The sequence below is a fragment of the Periplaneta americana genome, chromosome 15, assembly GCF_040183065.1.
Source record: "Periplaneta americana isolate PAMFEO1 chromosome 15, P.americana_PAMFEO1_priV1, whole genome shotgun sequence".
NCBI lineage: Eukaryota > Metazoa > Arthropoda > Insecta > Blattodea > Blattidae > Periplaneta > Periplaneta americana.
The window spans coordinates 159,962,837-159,973,988 of record NC_091131.1 but is presented as its reverse complement, the minus strand read 5'-3'; the positions used below and the strand labels follow the sequence as shown (position 1 = coordinate 159,973,988).

Genomic DNA, 11,152 nt, shown 5'->3' with positions numbered 1-11,152 from the left:
CATTCCTAAATAAATAAAGTTGTTCCACATTCATGTAATCACTGCGCAAAGTACACATTCAACAATCTACTCATAATATAGTGAAGCATGTATTTCGTAAAATTTATTATCTGCCATAGACAATTTTAGTATGATATTATTAAATATGCATATTTCAAAACAAATTTCATATTTAATTCTTGTTAATTATTTTTAGTCTTTATTTTTCAATTTGAGAGCTGTTTTTAAAAGTTTTTAAAAAATTTTAAAGTTTGTAAAAAATTTTTAAACTCTTGCAATATGTATTATGGATTTTCTTTATCATATGCATAGAAATCCACACATTTGTCTGATGATGCCCATAACTAGGGGCGAAAACGTTCACATTCAATAAGATGTATTAGCAAAAAAACTTTGTTGACATTTTAATAAATAAGTCAAAGACAGAAATATCAAACTTCACATTTTGTATTTTTTATTTTTACTTTCTGGTCATGTTAAATTAATGAGTTTGTATAAAGTACAGCAGTTGCACAATCTATTGTATGGCTGACTACTGGTACAATTACCCTATTCTGAGTAAACATTATCCCCTTTATAACAAAATATTAACAATATATTTGGTGCAAGGTACCATCGACTTCCTAAATAATTTAGGGTACGACAAAAAGTTAGGAAATTAAAAAATGGGAAGCTCCTATATAAACTCAAGAAAATAAAACAACTTCAACTTTAGCTTCAAGGGAGACCAAAAAAACAACCAATAATTGCTTTTATCTACAATTAAGTAATAATGACCATAAAACTTTAAACTGAGCGGGATTTCATTCTAACGCCTGAAATAACTAAAAATCTCATAGTTGGTTAACGGACTTGCTATGCTAAATGTTCTATCAAAATAAAGTTATCAACTTAGTTGTGCGAAATAATGTCACAAAATATGACGCTCAATGAACAAGTCCACATTCTATTACAATAGAACTAAAAATTCAGAAAGTATTTTTATTTGCTTTTATTATTTAATTATTTATGAAGAAAGAAAACCAATTTATAGTAATACATCCAAATACGCACTGAACCCACTCGATTTTTATAAATTTATACAAAAGTAAATAATACTTCACACGAGATGTAAAGAGTGCAATCTGAAATTCCTTTCTATCTTCGTAGGTCACTTTTTCATGCGGTAAATATGCATACAAAAGCATATAGAACAGAAATAACTAAAAAAAGAACTTGATTTGAGTATGAATAATGATATAAAAATAAAATTCTGCTTCATAATATTAATATTCTTTTCTGCTGATATCAAACTGCAATGACACAACACTGCAGAGTTCCACCACTTAACAATAAACTCTAAATATCAAATTTTACATGACATTTAAATTTCATTAAAAAGAGTAATATGCCCATACGTAATACAATTAAAAAAAACTACACAAAAAGAATGCCTGCCTAACCCCGCTGACATTATTTTTACGGTTTTTACCAATTTATGTAACCATTGTCCACTCATCTCGTGATACGCTATACACAACTCGGTAAAACTGGATTGATTCTGTCTCCCAACTTGAAAATAACAAACATTATATTTCCAATACATTATTATTATTATTATACTACTTGGCTTATTACAAAACTCTCTCTCATTCTCATTCTACAACATTCCCTGTACAGCAGTGAGTCACATCATCTAGTTTTCTTGGTCTCTGAATCAACAGAATTTAATAAGGGCCGTGAGAGACCAACCAGACAATGATGCTCACTTAAGAACAACAAGGCCTACCAACCTGTCCACTGAAACAGACTGTAGTGACCGGAGACGAATATACACCACACTGTCCCCGATCCATCTCTCTTCCTGGATGACTCAAAGAAGTGAGACTAGGTTATGGAGCATGCAGACAGAGCGAAGCTGTCGTACTTGGTAAAGTAGCACCATCGAGTGAGGCTCTTCTCCCTCAGGAAGTACAACGGCAATCAAAATGCAGGTGGTTGGGTTTTGATTTAGGCCACAGTATTTAATTCTTTGAACACTTTTCGGTTGGCTGGTTACTGCGTTGAATGAAGACATCATTCAACTGTCTGCTGTTGCCTGTCTTCTTCAGTTATGCTGCTGCGTGATAATCATAAATATTCCATCAGCTGTGTTTGGTAATTTAAGTTAAAAATAATGAAAAAAAAAAATTAAACGGATTGAAGCTCTGCGTAACACAACCCCATCATATACAATGTCTTCTTGAAATTGCTGCACCTACACTCAAGCCTACGCCTGCAGAAAAAGACCAATGTTACAATTAGTCACATAATTTACCTGCAAAAGAACATACGTGGTACAGTCATCAAGTTCTAATACTGAGCACATAGTGGCGTTGTGGTGCACTATAGCGCATAGGTGGCGCCATGGTATGATACCTTGTAAGTTAGTCTCTCGACCCAACAAGAGACAGTTGAGTGCATGCACTGTAAGCAGAACTACGGTCTTTGTTGTGACGGTGATTTGAATGCGCGCGTCGGAACTCGAGTATGTTGCAGTTTGAGCAACGGGCAAACGTCACGTTCTGTCAGAAATTATGCGAAACTGCTATAACCGATCATAACTGGAGACGAAACATGGTGTTTCCTTTACGATCCGCAACTGAAGCGACAGTCCGCCACCTGGAAAACGCCATTAATTCCACGACAGAAAAATCCGCAACAAGACAGGTCAAAAGGCAAGGTGATGCTTTAACAGTTTTTTTTATTCAAATGGAATTGTTCACATAGAATTCATCCCACAAGGTGCAACTGTAGACAAGATCCTCTACAAAGAGATTCTTGACCGTTTAAGCAATTTAATTCGTCGTAAGCGTCCTGAGCTTTGGCATAGGAAGAATTGGCTGTTGCTACACGACAACGCCCCTGCACATCGCTCCATCCTTGTCCAAGAGGAACTTGCAAGGCAACAGGTCGCTGTTTTGCCACACTCTCCGTACTCACTTAATCGCACTATGCGATTTTTTTTCTCTTTCCCCTCGTGAAATCAATCCTACGGGGGCGTAATTTTCATGCGGCCGAAAAAGTCATGACTGCCACAAGAGAAGCCGTACGGCATCTTCCTGCCAACATCTTTCAGCGGTGCTTCCAGCAGCTACACCAACGTTGGCAGACGTGCATAGCGGCCAACGGCGACTATATTGAGGGAGGATGTCGATCTGTTTAAGTGTACGCCGTATCACGCGGCATCTTCTGAGACATCCAGATTCTTGTGGGTGCCTACCCTTCAGGCGTCAGTGTCAGAACTTAATGACTGTACCACGTAAAAATATACAAAGTATGCTAAATGAACACAAACACACACCCACAGAACTGGCTATAGTAACATGTTACAAGTCTGAACTAAGACAGATTTCGGTCTAGCAGGTCCTTTAAGAAAGGAGGGGAACATGATACTAATTATTACTGCGATGATTAGAACAGTGACTACTATTGCATATGGGCTATTTCATATGAAATCGATCAGTAAAAAACCTCGCATTTTTTTATACTCTAATTTTTTCCCTATTTATACAAAGTGCTGAGGAGAGTGCATTTTCAAAAATATGAAGGTGCAGCAAAACATCCTCCCTAATTTAAAGTTTAAATAAAAAACAGGTGGATCAAAATAAGGAAACTGTATTAACATGAATGGTATCTAAACAGTGGGAAATTTAGGTTTACATGCATTGCCATAGTGATATCAAATGACATGCGTGAAACAACAAGAATTGAATAGGGAACTTTATTAATATGAATGGTTTATTAACAGTTGGAATTTTTCATTTTTTTAATAACATGTCTCTCAAGTGGTGTCCTTCACTATCAATGCATTGTTGAATGCGACTTCGGAAACTCTGTATCACTCTAACTAGCATTTATAGAGGAATAAGACCCATTTCTTCCTGTATTGCATTTCTTAGGTCTGGCAAAGACCTCGGCCAATGTTTGAACACCTCAGCCTTAAGATGTCCCTATAGAACAAAATCGCAGGGTGCAAGGTCTGGTGATCGTGCTGGCCAGGGGACGTCGCCATGTGAAGAAATTAAGCGTCCGGGAAACATCTGTCTCAGGACTTGGAGAGAAATCTGAGCTGTGTGAGAGGTGGCTCCATCCTGTGAAACCATATCTGGTCAATCTGCAGCGCATTGAGTCTTGGTGCCAAAAAATTGTTGATCATAAAAGAGTACCGCTGAGAGTTCACTGTCACAGTGGCACCATCCTCTTCAAAAAAGTAAGGACCAAGTATCCCGACTCTTGCAACCGCGCACCATACAGTAACACGGTCATTATGTAGAGATTTTTCATGAAGTTCACGAGGATTCTGTCCACTCCAATATTGGAAATTTTGATGATTCACGCATGTAAACCTAAATTTCCCACTGTTTGGATACCATTCATATTAACACAGTTTCCTTATTTTGATCCATATGTTTTTTATTTAAATTTTAAATTAGGGAGGATGTTTTGCCGCACCCTTTACTATCGAAAGTTTAACGGTTTTCGTATTATTGAGCGACAAATTTACCGTATTTTATAAAAACAAGCCTCTTTCAGCGCTCAGAACTCTGGAACCATTTACTGCAGAACATTGAACAGGAGCTTATTTTGAAGTTGACATTTGGTAGGTTATGTTAAAAAGTAATCATTTTTATTGTATACAGAGACAGATAATTTGATTTTACTTACTTTTAAGCTTTTTGCTAATTTGTAAAAATGTAAAAAAAAAAATGTTGAGAAAAAAACCTTGCATTATTAAGAGGGATTCGGCATTGTTTGCTTAGTGGTACAGCAATAAGTTTCGGGGGTATTAAATAAATTATTTTCACAAGCCTAGTCTCGAATGGCGCAGTACTGCAGCACTGGTCGAGAGCTGAAGATAAGTGAGCGTTGGGCGTCATTGTACTCCTGTGTTCATGAAAACCTGTGATAAAGCTAGTACAGTCATGACTGCTAGACGACACATCACGTGTTTATGTTTACTGGCCTTGCTTCCCTCGGCTAGCTCCCGCCTCACAGTCAGCTGGTTAGTTCATGCGCGTACTATTTATTTTCTTTATTTGGTATTTTCAATACTTTCTTATCAACGTGTCATCACTAAAAAAATATGTGTTTATTTGTACTTTCAATGCGGAATCTAACTATATATTTTTAAAATATTTTTTCCTTGGCAAAGGAGTCTTAATGAGGAAAAACCTAAATTTCTCCATTTCCATAAAAAGTAAGAAAATCTGTTTTTATGTCAATATAAACTTTAATTTCTCAGCATCAAAATAAACCATGATTTTGGTCATTGGGTGAAAGGGTTTCGGAGCTACAATACTTTAAAGTTGCTAATTTTATTAAAATACGATAAATTTAAATATTTTTAATTTAAACACTATGAAGTTCTGATGCCTCAAACTTTGCACAAAGCATTGTATCACAGTTCTCTATGTACAAAAAAAGTTTTATTGTATTTAGAAATTGTAAGGTCAATTTTTTCTATATTTCGGTCGATTTGAGATGGAACAGCTCATATCATCCACTGTTTCAAGAGAAGTGCTCATAATATGTCAGAAAACATCATATATGAATCACATCTGTGTGAGTGGATATCATGCTCCTCATAGTAAAACTAAAACAAGTGCTGTTCAGATATGTGGGCACTTGAGCATGGTGAAGATTACGATGAAAGAGTAATGGAACGGAGAAAAATTCTCTCCGGCGCCGGGATTTGAACCCGGGTTTTCAGCTCTATGTGCTGATGCTTTATCCACTAAGCCACACCGGATACAACTCCGACGCCGGTTAGAATCGTCTCAGATTAAGCTCCAACTCTTGGGTTCCCTCTAGTGGCCGCCCTCTGCACTACGTCATAGATGTCTGTGAACGCAGGACCGAAGTCCACACATGTGCTGAGGTGCACTCGATATGAGTGACTAGTTGGCCGGGATCCGAGGAATAAGCGCCGTCTTAAATCACGAAGTGATTTACGCATATCATATATATTATTTTAATGTACTGAAGTACATATGATATTTCCATGCAGATATTCTGCGTCATCATACGATGAAAGAGTAATGGAACGGAGAAAAATTCTCTCCGGTGCCGGGATTTGAACCCGGGTTTTCAGCTCTACATGCTGATGCTTTATCCACTAAGCCACACCGGATACAACTCCGACACCGGTTAGAATCGTCTCAGATTAAGTTCCAACTCTTGGGTTCCCTCTAGTGGCCGCCCTCTGCACTACGTCATAGATATCTATGAATGCAGGACCGAAGTCCACACATGTGCTGAGGTGCACTCGATATGAGTGACTAGTTGGCCGGGATCCGTTCCATTACTCTTTCATCGTATGATGACGCAGAATATCTGCATGGAAATATCATATGTACTTCGGTACATTAAAATAATATATATAAATAATATATATGGTGAAGATTATTTAATTTAAAATCCGTAAGTATTACTTGTGGCAAAACTTGATTATATCACTATGAACCCAAGGACAAAATCCACACCTGTGGAATAATGGTTAGCACGTCTGACTGTGAAACCAGGTGGCCCGGATTCGAATCTCAGTTGGGGCAAGTTTCCTGGTTGAGGTTTTTTCCGGAATTTTCCTCAACCCAATATAAGCAATGCTGGGTAACTATCGGTCCATTTTAGAATGTACTGAAACTGTATCTACATAAAAATAGAAGATAAGTCAGATAAATAATTACAGGTGGAAGGACAGACAAACCTACACGCATTAAAGCCAGTCTTAAGGGCTTGTGCTACCTCTACAATTCAATTTCAACGTGGACAAAACATGGCTCGTAAATTTTGAAGCTCCCTGACAGATAGGGTTTATGTGCTACAAATCTACAACAAAGACTTCCCAAGGCAGAAGTAGTGAAGGGAATTTTGACTGTCCTTTAAAATTCACCAACTTCAACTGGATCTGAAACTTCTGGTGGTAACCACTATAACTTAATACTTATAAGTTGTGCTTGTCAAAATGATATTTCTATTTGGTTTTAGCTTTTGTCTTATTTAATTTTCATATGAGAGATATAAGCAACAATAAATAAAAAAGAAGTATCCAAAACTCTCAACAATTCTGAATTACGAGGCGTGTTCTTAAAGTAAGTTCCAAAAGGGTGTAGTAAGTAAACGGGAAGATATTTACAAACCATTTTTGCTGCATTGCATTACCCACACTTCAATTACTTCTCAACATAATCTCCACCATTATTGAGGCATTTATCGAGTCGTGGCACAAGTCTTTCTATCCCCTCATTGTAGAATTCGCCCGCCTGCGATGCGAACCACTCCCGGACTGCTGTTTTCACTTCATCGTGCCATCAAAATGTTGACCACCGAGGAACTTCTTGAGGTGCAGGAAGAGATGAAAGTCGCTCGGAGCCAAATCCGGGCTGTAGGGGGGATGGTCAATTTGTTCCCAGCCAAATTTCAAGATGAGATTTTGGGTGTTATGAGCTGTGTGTGGCCCAGCGTTGTCATGAAGCAACATAACTGTCGGTCAGCATCCCACATCTCTTGTTCTGAATTGTGTGACGGAGTTCCTTCAAGGTCTGACAATAGGTTTCTCTATTAATGGTTTCACCCCCAGGCAAGAATTCAATGAGTAGGACTCCTTTTCTGTCCCAAGAAACAGTACACATGATCTTGCGTGTTGACATGGTTTGTTTGAATTTCTTTTTCCTTGCCGATGCAGTGTGCCTCCATTCCATGGACTGCTGCTTCGATTCAGGTGTCATGTGAGACACCCAAGTCTCGTCACCTGTCACGATATGGTCAAGAAACTCATAGCCTTGCTCACTGTAACGTGTGAGAAAGCTCAATGCACTGACAGCTCGTTTGGTTTTGTGTTTCTCGGTGAGCATCTTGGATACCCATCGTGAGCACAATTTTCGATATCGTAATCGATCTGTCACCATTTTGTAGAGAACACTCCGCAACATTTGTGGAAAATTCAAGGAACGCGAAGAAATTGTGAACCTCCTGTCCTCATGAATTTTTTCATCGACAGCAAGCACCAAATCATCATTGATCAAAGATGGCTGACTGGTACGCTGCTCGTCATGAACAGAGACGTGGCCCTCGTTGAACTTCCTGACCCATCTCCTGACCATTCCATCACTAATGGCATCATCACCATACACCTCACAAAGTTGACAATGAATGTCAGCTCGTTTGATGTTTCTCGCATTCAAGAAACGGATAACAGACCGCATCTCATAGTTGGTGGGGTGCTCGATCACTTTAAACATTTCAACTGATCACAACTAACCACACACATGGACTGAAGCTCTGAAACTGCATGCACAACTTGTCTGAGGACTGAAGAAGAAAACACGCATGCGCAAAATAATGATTGCAGCGATGCGACGGCTGTAATTGAAAACAGAACTTACTTTAAGAACACGTCTCGTACAAGTGCATAAGCCACATAGCTGGACATCTTCAATGAATGCTTCCTGTCATATTAAAGTCCTGTAGGAACTGTTGTGGTCTACAAGAAATTTTCCACCTATCTCTTCTCCCATTTCGGCTGATATTCAAAATTGCCTTGAGGAATCTGCATCTGAACATTTTGTTCACACGCCGATAATGATGAATATAGTCTAATATGGGCATTACATCAAGTTACCTGCTGTTCAAGTGCATGACTCTCATCTTACTTGCTGCAATTTTATTTTCATCACTTTTTGGTAGAATACATGCTTCACTTGTGTAGTACAGGACAGGTGAAATGATAAATGAAAGAAATAAACATTTATGAAGTTGATTATGAATTATGAACCAAGATTTCCCAGACATTGGAGAAGACCTTTCAGATGATACAAAGATCCCTAAGAGCTAATTGCAGAAACAAAAGTCCGTGTTACTGGACATAGTGAAAAGTTTGATGTTGTCGAGAGCAAAGACTACAATTGTGATGATACTTTAGAGAAGAAAAAGGCAGCATTGGGAAAATTTCAAAGTGGTTTTCCCCTGAACACACCACATGATAGCAAGACATTACTGGGTAAGTTAAAAGTAATTTTGCAATTTTATTCGAAAAAATAATTAGGCCACTCAGTGAGAGATACTGAAGCATGTACAATAAACATAAAAGTGGAAAATTGACTGTTAAGTGAATGGGTGTATACTAAATAATGTTGTGTAACAAGTCTCTTGCAATTTTCTTTGAGAAGCGAAAGCATGTTTTAAATTTTGCTTCTCCATATATCTCAAAAGGATTACTGTAGTCAAACAGAAGACTGTGATGTAGAGAAGGCCATCCAACTAGCAATAAATATCTCAACACACCAATATAATTAATGTGCTACATTGAATTTAGCCTACACTCATATGTTCCTGTTTAACCTTGAACGCTGCCTCAATATTGTTTCTCAATTGGTCCTAAGACATTTAGGGCCGATTGTATAAGCCATTTAATTTTAGATCAGAGGTTAAATTGATCCTCGTTCTAGCTGAACTTGGAATTTTGTGTTGTATAAAGTCTAATCTGAGATTAATTTGTCTTAAACTAAAGTCAATTTTGACTGAAGAAATTTCTCCGATTAAGTTAGATGATCCAAGTTCAGTTATTTCTTTCCTGTTTGAAATATACGAGTGGCAGATTGTGCAAATAGAATAACCATTATTATTAATATTAATATATATGGTAGTTACATTTATATAATATATATATTTTTCAATTCCTTGCCTTAAAAATACACAAACATTCTTATATTTTATAAAGCTTTATCGTGTTCAGCAGTATCAAATAACATAACCTATAATTATATTATGCTTATAACAACCATTAATTATTAATGGCTATGATAGGTACATTCATAAATTTTCAATTAGATGTATTGCTAAACGAAAATTGTCGTTTTATAAAGCTTCATTATGTTTAGCATTATAAAACATCATAACATGGTAACAATTTGGAGAACGGTCAACCTTCTTGTTATTGTCCGCCATTATTTACAATGCACAAAACAAACCAGTGTCTCCAACAGAGTGCAAGGAAAGTCGCCAAAAAGTAGCTGGAAAGTCACTAGATTTCTCATTATCAACAAAGAAAGATTATGTTTTGCCACTATGGGGTGCTAAAAAGGTCGCTAAATCCCTATTTAAGCAATATAAAAGTTAAAACAAATTGTGATTGAAAAAGAGTTGAAGTCGCTAGATTGGCAACATTGAACAAACCTGTACAACATGATCTGCGCATCACATACTTCACCTGTTTATGCGATGTTGCCAAATCCTTTTCACGTGAACTTAGGCTGCATTTGAACCAAGGTAATTTGATCGCAGAAAAGTTTCATACAATAGAACAAGTGTCTGAACTCAGTTCACTTTCTGATCTTCCATCAAAGTTGATCTTTAGTCAGGGAGTTTTATACAATTGGGCCTTAAACAGCCAATGTCTAATTTTGGAAGAAAAAGAAGGGTATGATGCTAAATAAATGTTATATTTTATTTAACGACGCTCGCAACTGCAGAGACTATATCAGCATCGCCGGATCTGCCGGAATTTTGTCCCATAAGAGTTCTTTTACATGCCAGTAAATCTACTGACATGAGCCCATCGCATTTAAGCACATTTAAATACCATCGACCTGGCCCGGGATCGAACCCGCAACCTTGGGCATAGAAGGCCAGTGCTATACCAACTCGTCGACTATGAAGCTAAACTTAGCACTGCTGAGAAACATGTAAATTAATGAAGTGATACTCACTATACATGAGGTACTCCCTGGACTTCCATCATTTCTTCTTGACAACTAGAGCTATCTAGGGTGGAGCCCAAAGTGTGACTACCAAATGTGAAGCCTGAAGCAGGTGACAAGTGATGCCGCGGACTGAAAGGATTCCGAAGTGCAGCCGCTGGAGTAGGGTAAGCTGTTTTCCTCGGAGAACGAGCTTTCACTATGCGTGGAGGTTTGTACATTTCCTCCAGCACTGATGGAGCCACATAAGTGAACCCCTGAAACAAACAAAAATATAAATCAAAGAATTCTTTCATGTCCAAAATACATTAATACAAATTCACGAAGTACTATGATGTTGGCAGATTAACAACCTATAAAGTGCACTTCATAATCTTGTGGCTCTTTAACTGGTCACATCTACATTACAATTATACTGGGTGTTCAATTCAAAG

At 37.6% G+C, this 11,152-nt stretch overlaps 1 protein-coding gene and 2 non-coding genes across 3 annotated transcripts in view; all 3 read right to left on the bottom strand.

Annotated features, from left to right (window-relative positions):
• Window positions 1-383: 383 nt before the first annotated feature.
• The window catches only part of S6k (Ribosomal protein S6 kinase), a 78,276-nt gene continuing 67,507 nt past the window's right edge, over window positions 384-11,152 (bottom strand). The window contains exons 11-12 of the mRNA XM_069848449.1: window positions 10,728-10,975; window positions 384-2,254 (exon numbers count right to left, since the gene is read on the bottom strand). Coding sequence (XP_069704550.1) covers window position 2,254; window positions 10,728-10,975 — 249 coding nt within the window. The 3' untranslated portion in view covers window positions 384-2,253. The remainder of the gene's footprint in view (window positions 2,255-10,727; window positions 10,976-11,152) is intronic.
• On the bottom strand, window positions 5,699-5,770 carry TRNAY-AUA (transfer RNA tyrosine (anticodon AUA)). Its single transcript has one exon. It is a non-coding gene; the product is annotated as a tRNA-Tyr (tRNA).
• TRNAY-GUA (transfer RNA tyrosine (anticodon GUA)) lies at window positions 6,080-6,151 on the bottom strand. The gene has a single exon. It is a non-coding gene; the product is annotated as a tRNA-Tyr (tRNA).